At 37.3% G+C, this 13,057-nt stretch overlaps 1 protein-coding gene across 4 annotated transcripts in view; it reads left to right on the top strand.

Moving 5' to 3' along the window:
• Positions 1-33: 33 nt before the first annotated feature.
• The window catches only part of PHTF1 (putative homeodomain transcription factor 1), a 61,854-nt gene continuing 48,830 nt past the window's right edge, over positions 34-13,057 (top strand). For 2 of the 4 annotated variants that reach the window (XR_010941001.1, XM_067727315.1), the window contains exons 1-3: positions 34-553; positions 861-935; positions 1,568-1,624. Coding sequence is in view for 3 of the 4 variants with exons in the window: in XM_067727315.1 (XP_067583416.1) it covers positions 891-935; positions 1,568-1,624 (102 nt within the window). In the remaining variant the exon portion in view is untranslated. The remainder of the gene's footprint in view (positions 554-860; positions 936-1,567; positions 1,625-13,057) is intronic. The other 2 variants (XM_067727317.1, XM_067727314.1) reach the window with 1 other exon arrangement.

Below are 13,057 nucleotides of genomic sequence, written 5' to 3'. Positions count from 1 at the left end.
CAGCGAAACACGGAAAGCGGAAGCCGCGGCCCCGCTGCACCGTGGTCTGCGGAGCTGCTGTTGTCTAGCTCTCGGCCGGCTGAGTCACGGCCCTTCCAGGCCCGGCCTAGCGAGGACGCGTGCCCGCCGCCCCGAAGCAGCTGCTACCCGGGCCTTGGGACCTCTGCACTTGACTTTTTTCAGCGGAACAAAGCCGTTAGCCGTTGCCGTAGCGACTGGCAGCCTAGCTAATACCGCCTTCACTTTCTATCCCCCTCCTTTCCTAGCTCATTCTTTGCTTATTTTAGGGTCTGTCCGATGACCCTATAGGTCGGGCTTGGAGGGCGCCGGCTCTCTGGCAACAGACTGCCCTCCTCTGGGCGCTGGGCGGCCGGCTGCCTCCGAGGCTGGGGCGTCCTCCGCAGTCTCCATGGTAACGGCCCAGACGGCGTCTCCGCCTCGGGGGAAAGATGAGGCCTGCCTGGCCCGCCGCCTCGCCCCCGGCCTCATGGCCGGGCCGGGGTCACTGAGGAGGAAGGTCCCGGCCACCGGACTGCGGGGCAGCGTGCACCAGGTGAGAGCAGGACTCCTGGGAGCGGAGGAGGTGGGGTGCAGGTCAACTCCAGCGACCTCCCCTCCTCTCCCAGTTCCCTGCATCCCTGAACACACTCGCACAAAATATCGCAGAGAGGCTTCTCCGGTCGCCACTGCGCCAGAGTTTTTTTTGGTATGCTTTTGTTTTTTTTCCTGGCAAACAGCAGGGGAACGAGACGGTCAGCAGCGCATGGAGAGGCTGAGAGAAGCGTTTTCTGAGTTCTACCCAAACTGGGAGAGTACCTTTCAGCAACTGGACTCACTGACTGGTTTTCCTTCATTTTCAGTGAAATCCCATTCTCTGGCTGGAGACACAGATGGCCTCAAATGAGAGAGATGCTATATCGTGGTACCAAAAGAAGGTAACATCAATGTATTTTTATTTGTAAAGCATGCTTCCTGCAAAAAGGTCCCACAAAGAATACCTATCATGTTAGTTTTCCCTGAGCTTGGTAGTGCAGGTATTCTTACATGATATCTCTCAACATAAATGGAAAAACTGATGGACAAGGTCATTAGGTCTTTTGAACTCAATTCTAGGTCCCCGAATAAGATTTTCAACCTCCCATCTCCAGGCTGCATTCACAGTGTCACAGCAATGCTTTGAGAGTTTGCTTCTAATCAAACTGCTGCTTTTTCAGGCATAAGACTTTATCTGCACAGCTCAGATTGGTACTGTCAATTTTAATGAGCTGTCCATTACCTTTTATTTCTCTAGTTTCCTACTGATGTTTTTCTTAAGTGGAAGTATCTTTTAAGGTGATATTTAATTTGAAATATTTTGGACATTGCTTTTCAACTTACTTTTAGATCCAGCTAACTTGAATTTTGAAGGAAATAGTCCTAGGAAATAATAATTTATTCTAGCCTCAGAGAAGCACAGAAATTTCCCAGGTATCATATGGATACTTAATAGTTTCATGACTTTTGTGAGACTTGACCGAAATAAAAGGATTTCCTTTGCATCACTTAAATAGCCTGCTTCCTATTTCAGATTGGAGCATATGATCAGCAGATATGGGAAAAGTCAATCGAACAGACTCAGATTAAGGTAAATTGATTTCTTTGGTTTTTTCGCTTTGTTTTACTGCTTTAATATGAAGAGTGAATTGTATTTACTTTTTAAAAATTCTGCACTTATCCACCAAATATGGCGTTCTTTGTTCTTTGAAGTGAATAATGAAAACAACACTGCAAATGGGATGATAAATGACAATTGACATTTGGCCTCTGTATCAGGGAAATAGAAAGGGGTGGTTGGTCTATGATGAATTTGAAAGCAAATGTCCCATATAAATGGGGCTATGGCTAACTCTGGCGGTAGAGTTAGTTGTGGTAACACAGGCCCAGTATTGCCACAGCTTCAGGGTTCTCAAGAGAAGCTGTGAATATGCATTTTTATGTGAAATATCCAGGCTTTTTAGAGCATCTCCTCCTCCTCCTTCCCCCCTCTACTTCCTATTCTCCCCCTCCCTCTCCTCCCCTCTCCTCCCCTATCTCCTCTTCCTCTTTTTCTTCCCTGCAAGTCAAATAAAATGCATTTGTTGCCTGAATCTCTTTCAATTACTAGTTTAGAGTATGGGCCTAAGTATTTCAGGTTCTTAAACTTTTTTCTACACTGCTTTGGAACTGAGCAGATTCTTGGAGTTATTGCATGCTAGCCAGGCAACCAAAAATTGATGTGTAATTCAGAATGCCAGGTTATTAATTTATAATAGGGGAGGGGAGGGTTAAATAATCTAATGTTCCAAAATCAAGGTTGTGGGATCAACATGTTTGGGGGGGGATGCAAATTAGTCATGGAAAGGTTGCTTGGTAGCCAAATGTAATTGCCTAGTCTTGAGAGATGGGGAAAATCCTAAAGAGCATCCTGCCCTTACAGAATGTCTCTCTATTGACATTAATACTTAGATCTACAGATTCCAGGGTCTTACCTCCTTGGAAAGTACTGAATAATGGCTGGCAGATTTTTGTTTTTGGACCTTTCTTTTTTAAAGATTTTTCCATAGACCCTCTATTAACATTAAAAAAAAATGTATGTATGGGTGTAATACAACTTAATAGTTCTATTTATCTCCAAGTCAGGTTGATTGGACTGGGATGTTTAAATCTCGGGTGAAATACTTTTAGGGCAAATTCTTTTTGTAAGCCACTCAATTAGAAAGTTGTTTGAACTGCATGGTACTTGGCTAGCTTTTCATAATTTTGTACAGTCCTTGACGTTTTATATTAATAGGAGATGGGATGAGGATGAATAAATCCCCCAATTTTATTTTGTAACTCTCTAAATCCTGTCCTGTTATTCTTTTGTGAGCTCTGAAAAGTATGGGTAGTAGTAAGTCTGGTGTAATGGAAAGAGCACAGAACTGGGCATTGGATCTCCTTTTGTGACCTCTGTCTAGCCTTGTGATCTTGAACAAGCACTGTAGTTTGTCTGGGTTTTGGTTTATTTATCCTTAAAAGGATTTTACTTCCTGCTATAGAATTTCATTACCTACCTCCTTCCCGTACCCAATTTAAATATTTCCTCAACCCTTATTTCCATGCCATTTTATACATACCTTCCTTTTGGTACACCATCTCTTGTGTTACTTGTTAACCTGTGTGTTTTCATGGACCTCAAGGGCAGGCATTGCATTTGTATCCCACTCTTAGAACATTCTGAGTCATACTAGGAACTCAGTGTTTCTGTATTTGATTAAACTCCAACTATTATGTATATTTTTATTCATTGTTTTCTCAAAAGGTAATCTATCTAATACCTCCTTAATGTATACTTTTTAATTTAGCAGTGGAAAGAATAAAATTAAAGAGAACTCTAAAAATTTACTGAGTTAATGTACCAAGGCCTCCCAGGTGCGAAGGATACAGTCAACCTGACACACATGGTTCTTGCCTTCATGAATTTTACAGTCTAATGGTAGTGGGAGAAAAGCCAAGTTATCTTTTTAAGTATGTTTAAGTCTTAGATGGAAGCTGACCAAAGTATAGGACACAAAGAAGTATTTAATGCAATTTAAAACAGATTACACAAATATACATGTTTTTGAAAACAAATTTAAAAAGAAAAGGAAAGAAAATTAAAAAAACAAAATGAATAACAATATTAACATCAGATCACAATACAATAAAATTAGAAATTACATAATAAAAATATAATTCAAAATTATAAAAAATATAAATTAAAAAAATCTTAACTTGGATCATGAAAAGTGGTAGGAACTGTTCTACAAACATTTACTGAGCTACTATGTTTAAGACATTTTGCTTGGTGCTGAGCACAGAAGTACAACGCTTGTATAAGGGAAGATAAGTAGCCCAATCCGGTTGGGGTATAAGGTAAGCAGATGAGATGATAGGTCATAAATCAGTTTAGAGCTGAGCTGACTGCTTTACTAAGAACTTTAGATACTGTACTATATAAAATGAAAAAATTTGTATTGTTTTTAAGTAGAGGGGACACATCATATCTGTTTTTTTGAAGGATAGAAATAAAAACGTAGATATAACAAAATTTGTAGAATGCTTCCAAAATAATACTTGATGAAATTATATCACTCTAAATGTCTATATTAACAAAAAATGTCTAGATTGACTAGGAAGAAAGAGTTACAATGATTCAAGTTAACATACAAAGAATCTGAGAAATAAAACAATAATAAGTCAAAGTAAAGAAGGGGAAGAAATATCAAAAATAAAACTAAAACAGAGACTTCCCTGGTGGCGCAGTGGTTAATAATCCGCCTGCCCATGTGGGGGACACGGGTTCGATCCCTGGTTGGAGAAGATCCCACATGCCCTGGAACAATGAAGCCCATGCGCCACAACTACTGAGCCTGCACTCTAGAGCCGTGCGCCACAACTACTGAGCGCACGCACCGCAACTACTGAAGCCTGTGTGCTCTAGGGCCTGTGCTCCACAACAAGAGAAGCCACCGCAATGAGAAACCTGCACACTGCAAGGAAGAGTAGCCCCTGCTCACTGCGACTAGAGAAAGCCCGCGCACAGCAACGAAGACCCAGCACAGCCAAAAAAAAAAACCCCAAAAAACAAAAAAACCTAAAACAGTGTTCATGTATTCTTCATTTAACAAATATTTGTTGAGCACTTACCTACCATGTGTCAGGCAGTAGGATGGGCACTATATCTATATAATGATGAGCAGAAACACTCAACATTTTCTGGAGCTTATGATAAAGTGGGAGACAAACAATAATAAAATTAATCCTACTAATGAATAAAAATTACTTTGTGATAAATGCTAAGAAGGAGAGCTACTATTTGCAAGCTATTATAACAGGGAAATGGACCTAGTCAAGGAGGTCAGAGAAGCCTTCCCTGAAGAACTGATGCTTCAAGTGAGATCTGAAGGATGAATAGCAGTTAATTAGGTCAAGAACAAATATACTTATCTGACAAAAACTCTTTCAGAAAGCAGAGGAGGAAGTATGCTTCCCAGCTCATTTTTTGAGACCAGTATTACCCTGATTCCAAAGCCAGACAAAGACAGCACAAGAAAATTTGTCATAACTGTACTACAAAGCTACAGTAATCCAAACAGTATGGTATTTGCACAAAAACAGACACATAGATCAGTGGAACAGAATAGACCACCCAGAAATGGGCAGTGTATTATATGGGCAATTAATCTACAACAAAGGAGGCGAGAATATACAGTAGGGAAAGGACAGCCTCTTCAGAAATGCTGTTGGAAAAGCTGGAAAACTACATGCAAAAAAATCAAACTGGACTACTCTCTCACATGATGCACAAAAATAAATTCAAAATAGATTAAAAATTTTAAATGTAAGACCTGAAGCTGTAAAACTTCTAGAAGAAAACATAGGTTGTGCACTCTTTGACATTGGTCATAGTAATATTTTTGGATATGTCTCTTCAGTCAAGGGAAACAAAAACAAAAATAAACAAATAGGACTATGTCAAACTAAAAGACTTTTGCACAGCGAAGGAAACTATCAATAAAATGAAAAGACTGCCTACTGAATGGGAGAAGATATTTGCAAATGGAATATCCAATAAGGGGTTAATATTCAAAATATACAAAAAATTCATACAACTCAACATCAAAAAAGCCAAACAACCCAATTAAAAAATGGGCAGAGGACCTGAATAGACATTTTTCCAAAGAAGACACACAGATGGCCAGTGGGCACATGAAAAGATGCTCAACATACTAATCATCAGGGAAATACAAATCCAAACCACAATGAAATATCACCTCACACCTGGCAGAACAAATTACAAGCATTGGTGAGAATGTGGAGAAAAGGGAACCCTTTTGCACTATTGGTGGGAATGTAAATTGGTGCAGCCATTATGGAAAACAGTATGAAGATTCCTCAAAAAGTTAAAAATAGAACTACCATATGATCCAGCAGTTCTACCGCTGGTTATTTATCTGAAGAAAACAAAAACACTAATTAGAAAAGACATATGCACCCCTATGTTCATTGCAGTATTATTTACAATAGGCAAGATATGGAAGCAACCTAAGTGCCCATCAACAGATGAATGGATAAAGAGGATGTGGTATCTATATACAATGGAATATTACTCAGCCATAAAAGCATGAAATCTTGTTGTTTGCAGCAACATGGATGGCCTTAGAGGATATTATTCTAAGTGAACTAAGTCAGACGGAGAAAGACAAATACTCTATGATTTCACTTATATGTGGAATCTAAAAAAATAGATGAACAAACATAACAAAACAGAAAGAGTTACAGATAGAACAAACAGGTGGTTGCCAAAGAGGAGTGGTGAGGGGAAGAAATAGGTGAGGGAGATTAAGAGGTACAAACTTCCAGTTGCAGAATAAATGAGTCACCAGTATGAAATGTACAGTGTGGGGAGTATGGTCAGTAATTATGTAATATCTTTGCATGGACAGATTATATCTAGACTTATATTAGTGGTCATTTTGAAATGTATAGAAATATGGAATCACTATGTTGTATAACAGGAACTAACAGACTATTTTAGATCAATTGAATTTCAAAAACAAACTTATAGAAAAAGAGATCAGATTTATGGTTAGCAGGCGGGGGGTTTGGAGGAGGGGGAATTGGATGAAGGCAGTCAAAAGGTACAAACTTCCAATTATAAGATAAATAAGTACTAGGACTGTAATGTACAAGATGAATATAAATAACGCTGCTGCATGTTATATATGAAAGTTGTTGAGAGTAAATCCTAAGAGTTCTTATCACAAGGAAAAAAAATTTTTTTTCTCTTTCTTTAATTTTGTATCTATGAGATGGTAGATGTTCACTAAACTTATTGTGGTAATCATTTCATAATGTATGTAAGTCGAATCATTATGCCATATACCTTAAACTTATACAGTGCTATATGTCAATTATATCTCAATAAAACTGGAAAAAAAAATCCTACCTGAGGCATAATATGGAGCTTTTAATAAACTATCATACTGATTTATTAAAAAGAAAGAAAATTTGTCCTAAACATAACTGTAAAAATCTTTAATAAAATATTAACAAACCAAATTCAACAACATGTAAAATGGATTATCTACCATGACCAAGTGGGATATCTGAGAAATATGTTGTTGGTTTAAGATAAATTAATGTAATATATCATATTAATAAGGGATAAAATGCATGGTCTTTTCAGTAGAGACAGGAAAACCATTTGACAAAATTCAATGCCCATTACTGATAAACTGGTAATTTCTTCAATCTGTCAAAGGGTGTCTATTAAAAAACCTGTCATTGGGATTGACATATATACACTAATATGTATAAAATAGATGACTAATAAGAACCTGCTGCATAGCAAATAATAATAATAAGTTATCATGTATTTAAAAAAAAACAAAAAACCTACAGCTTACACTATAGTTAGGAATTAAAGACTGAGTGCTTTGTCCCTCAAATCAGGAATAAAGCAAGGATGTCTGCTCTCACCACGTCCATTTAACGTTGTACTAGGGATTCTAGCCAGTGCAGTAAGACAAGGAAAAAGAAATAAAAGGCATTGAGAAAAGAAAATGAAAATTGCTTTTATTCATGGTGACATGATCCCATATTTAGAAATTCCTAAGGCATTACTAACAATAAATGAGTTTAGCAAGGCCTCTAGATTTAAGATCAATATACAAAAATTATTTGTATTTCTATATACCAGCCATGAGTATTCCAAAAATGAAATTAAGAAAACAATTCATTCACAATACATCACAAAGAGTAAAATACTTAGGAATAAGTTTAACATAGTATGTATAACCCCTGTATACTGAAAACTACGAACATTGCTAAGAGAAATTAAAAATCCGAAGAAATGGAGTAGCATTTCACACTTGTGATCTGAAAGACTTAACATTGTTAAGATGGCAGTTCTCTCCAAATGTATCTATAGATTCACTATAATCCCTTTAAAGTTCCAGCAGACTCTTTTCTTTTGGTAGAAATTGATAAGCTAATTCTGAAGTTGATAAGGAATGTAAAAGACCTAAAATATTCAAAATAAGTTTAAAAGGAATAGAGTTAGAGGACTTACTGGATCTCACAATTTACTGTAAAGCTGTAAGTAATTCAGATAGTGTAGTATTGGCATGAGTAATAGATCAATGGAACAGAATAGAAAATCTAGAAATAAATCCTTACAGTTTTGATAAATTGATTTTGACAAAGATGCCAAAATAATTCAATGAAGAAATGATAGTCTTGTCAACAAATGGTGCTGGAACAATTGGATAGCTACATGTATAAAAATGAACTTTGATTCTTACCTCACACTGTACACAAAAATTACTTAAAAAGGATCATGGACTTAAGTGTAAGAACTAAAAGTCTAAGGTTTTCTAGAAGAAAACGTAGAAGATCTTTGTTAGTCAGGATATGGAGGAACCAGAACTCTCATACACTGCTGGTGGGAATGGAAAGTAGAAACATTTAGATATATATACTTCTCATATGACCCAGCATTTCCACCCCTAGTTATCTACCTAAGAGAAATAAAAACATATGGGCACATGCAAATATTCATAGCAATACTATTCATAATTGCCAAAAACTAGAAAAAAAATCCAAGTATCTATCAACTGGTGAGTAGGTAAACAAATGTGTTATATCCATACAATGGCACATGACTCAGCAATAAAAACTATTAATACATGCTACAACATGGATGAACCTCAAAAATGTTATGCTAAGTGAAAGGGACCAGACACAAAAGACTATATTCTGTGATCCAGTTTATATGAAATTTCTAGGAAAGGCAGGTTTATAGAAATAGAAAGCAGATCAGTGTTTGCCTACAGCTGGGGGATAGGAACAGAGATTTATTGCCATTCTTGCTTTTCTGGTGATGGAAATGTACTAAAATTTGAGTGTGATGATGGTTGCACAACTCTATAAATTTACCAGAAATCCACCAAATTAACTACTAAAACTACACTAAAAATAAGTGAGTTTTACAAAGTATTAATTATACCTCAATATAGCTATTTTCTTAAATCACATCAATAGAAAAAAATAGGAGAAATCATAATGTAGTACACAACAAATTCATATATATTCCCAATGAAAATTGTCTTCTAAAATTTCTTAATTGAGAAAATATATTAAATCTAAGGTCTAACATTATTTTCAGTAATGAAGCTCAACTTAGTCCCCCCCCACAAAAGAATAAAACAAGAATAACCCCTATTACTATTATTTAACATGCTGTTTGAGATATATTTGCTAAGATGAGCAAAACATTCTAATTAATATTATCTTTGCTTTTAAAATATTTGTTCTTTTATTTTTCTAATTAATATTAGAATAACAAAAATCAGTGTTTGAAAATGATATGATTTTACACCTAGGAAATTTTAAATGGCTAATCATAAACACACAGGTGATTTCAGCTGTATTTGTAACCTTTTATTTCTTGAACTGGATAGTGGGTACATGATAGATGAGACACCTCATTAAAGATGACAGTTGGAATATGTGCATTAATCTCCATCTGATTTCTTCTGAAAATTCTCTAAAATTATAATAAATAAGAAAAGAAATCAGCCTACAATAGGAGTGAAAGAATGGGAGAGAAGACTACTGTAAAAGAGAGCTGTTAACACAATTTTGAAAGTTGGAAAATAGATGTAAAGAAAGTAAAAATGTTAAGTGTCTATAGTAGGGGATGCCAGTGGGAAACAAGTGAATTCCCTGTTTTAAAACACCTGTATTTAGTGGTTACCAGTGGGGAGAGGGAAGTGGGGAGGGACAATATAGTGGTAGGGAATTAAGAGGTGCAAAGTATTATCTATGAAATAAGCTACAAGGATATATTGTACAACACAAGGAATATAGCCAATATTTTATAAATAACTATAAATGGAGTATAACCTTTAAAAATTGTGAATCACTATATTGTACACCTGTAGCTTTTATAATATTGTACATCAACTATTCTTAAATTTAAAAAAGATTAGAGGAAAGAGACCCCTGTATTTAATTTCTGAAAGACTCAGGAATTAGATGCATCAGGTATATCTGCAGATATGAGGTAGAACTGGAAATAGGATTGTTTGAGCATATGTATAAGGGGCAATAGACCTGCCCCCAGATCCTCCACCTTATTCTACACAGCCTCATAGTTACCTTATCTTCCACTGACAGAAGATTGAAGTTTGCTCTCTGGAGAGGCTGAAACAGAGAAGTTCTGGATTCTGGAATATCATACACAAATGAGAATGGGGTGAAATACTGTACTCATAAAGGAGATTAAGTAAAAGTCTGGTGGCCAGGCTTATAATCTCTAAACAGAAGACTGGAATTTCTTTTTGCACAAGCTGACTGAAAAGACCTAAGGATACTGGAAGTGAAATGGCTGGCTACTCTCTACAACGAGACCACTGTTCAATAAGCTTCCCCTACTGCACACTGAATGGGCATTCAGCATGTTAGTGCCTCACTCTTAAGTATAAATGGATAATTGAAGATGCTCAAATATTTGAGACCTAGAGAAAAGGAAGGAAAGAGATTTTAAAAAATGATACAGGAATTATAAGAATACTATTTTAAAGATATAATTAATATATTTAAAGAACTGTGTACTATTTTTTAAAAAGTCTATAGATGAAAAAGTAAGAGAACCAGAAAATAAAAATAACCAAAGTAAATTCAGTAGGAAAGTTGGAAGATAAAGTTGAGGCCATTTCCCAGAAAAATAATATGAAAGAATGAGGAAAAAAAAAATAGAGGGCTTCCCTGGTGGTGCAGTGGTTGAGAGTCCGCCTGCCGATGCAGGGGACGCGGGTTCGTGCCCCGGTCCGGGAAGATCCCACATGCCACGGAGCGGCTGGGCCCGTGAGCCATGGCCGCTGAGCCTGCGCCTCCGGAGCCTGTGCTCCACAACGGGAGAGGCCACAGCAGTGGGAGGCCCGCGTACCAGAAAAAAAAAAAAAAAAAATAGAAAAGTGAGTGCAGTTCATGTAGGAAGCCTAAAATCCAACTAATAGGTGTTCCAGGAAACGGAAATATGTGGAGAAGAAATTATCAAATAAATAATATTTTAAAATTTCCCAGAGCTGAAATACACACATTTACAGATCAAAAGGATCTTTTGAGTGATCAGCATTATTATGAAATTTCAGAACTAAATTTTAGAAAGATTCACTTCAGTCTGCCTCTTGTGTTTCTCCTGTGAGTCTCCTTTATTCACACAAAACACCACTTCTGGTCACTAAATGTGTGGAGATTTTTCCCTACACCAGGCAGTTCTCTGTGACACCAGCTGGGTATCCTACAATTCAACTCATTTCTGACACTGTGTACCTGGAGGTAGTGTCAGCTCACACAGGTTAAGGGTTTGGTCCCACAAGACTGCTCCTTACCCCACTTTGGATGCCAACTGCAAGAAGTAGGTTCTAGGTTACCCCCAACTTCTGTCCAATTTGGCTACAAGTCAGAATTTCTCACAACCTTCTCCTCAGGTTTGATTAATTTCCTAGGGTGGTTCATAGAACTCAGGGAAACACTTCCTTAAACATTTACCAGTTTATTAAGGAATATGATAAAAGATACAGATGAATAGCCAGATGAAGAGGTACATAGGGTGAGGTCTGGAAGGGTCCAGAGCACAGGAGCTTTTGTCCCTGTGCAGTTTGGGGTATGTCACCCTACTGGAGTGGATGTATTCACAAAGCTGGAAGCTCTCTGAACTTCATGGAGGCTTCATCTAGTAGGCATGATCAATCATTAACTCTGTTTTCAGCCCTTCTCCCTTTGCAAGAGAATGGGGGAGAGGGAGGGCCTGAAAATTCCAAGCTTCTAATCATAGTTTGTTCCTTCTGGTGACCAGCCCTCATGCAGGAGCCCACCTAGAGTTGCCTCATTAGAACAAAAGGCACTCTTGTCACCCAGGAAATTACAAGGGTTTCAGGAGCCCTGTGTCAGGAACTGGGGACAGAGACCAAAATAAATTTCTTTTTACAAATCACAACATCACAATAACATTTGAAATTAGAGCCTGTGTTAAGCAGGGAATAGAGAGAAGGATCAAAACAGATCTTATACAAGATTGGGAGTCAGAATGACATTGGGCCTCTCAGCAGCAACTCCTGGCTCATTGGAAGTTAGAAGACGATGGAACCTTCAAAGTTCTCAGAGAAAATGGCTTTCAATCTAAAACTTTATGCCCAGTCTAACTATTAACCAAGTATAAAGGCATCACATGAAGATATATTTAAACCCTCAAAGTCTAAAAAGTGTGTCACTCATGTCTCCCCTCAGAGGAGGACATGTACTGTATACGAGTGAGTAAACCAAAAAAGAGGAATCCATAGTATCAGGAGACAGGATGGCTGACGCAGAGAGAGGTAAAAAGAATTCTGGATTCTTAAGAGATGTCCCAAGATGAAGTTCATTTATTAGGCTAGAAAATAACAAGACCAGAAAGGAGCAGGCAGACAGGAAACTGTGGTATGTAGACATCTTCAAGGAGGAAAAAAAAGAAACCAGTGTTTGTTGTGTCTGAGCACACTGGGAGCAGATTTGTAACACTTATAGGGAGTTTCAAAATGAATTAGTAATCTATATGTAGAAAGTTAAGTGAATGAAAAAAATGAAGCTTGTCATATATGGCCTTTCTTATGTTGAGTTTCTTTCCCTCTATAGTCACTTTGCTGAGTTTTTATCATAAATGGGTGTTGAATTTAGTCAAATGCTTTTTCTGCATTTATTGAGATAATAGTATGATTTTTATCCTTCGTCTGGATAATGTGGTGTATTCAATTGATTTGTGGATGTTGAACAGTCCTTACATCCCAACATAGGAGCACCTAAATATATAAAGCAAATATAAACAGACCTAAGGGGAGACATAGAGAGCAATGCAGTACTAGTAGGGGACTTCAGTATCCAACTTTCAACAATGGATAGATCATCCAGACAGAAAATCAATAAGGAAACGTTTGGCTTGAACTGCACTTTAGACTAAATGAACCTAACAGAC

This window comes from Pseudorca crassidens, chromosome 2, assembly GCF_039906515.1.
Source record: "Pseudorca crassidens isolate mPseCra1 chromosome 2, mPseCra1.hap1, whole genome shotgun sequence".
Classification (NCBI taxonomy): Eukaryota; Metazoa; Chordata; class Mammalia; order Artiodactyla; family Delphinidae; genus Pseudorca; species Pseudorca crassidens.
Note: the sequence above shows the minus strand (reverse complement) of the source record. Positions and strands in the feature narration are given on the sequence as shown.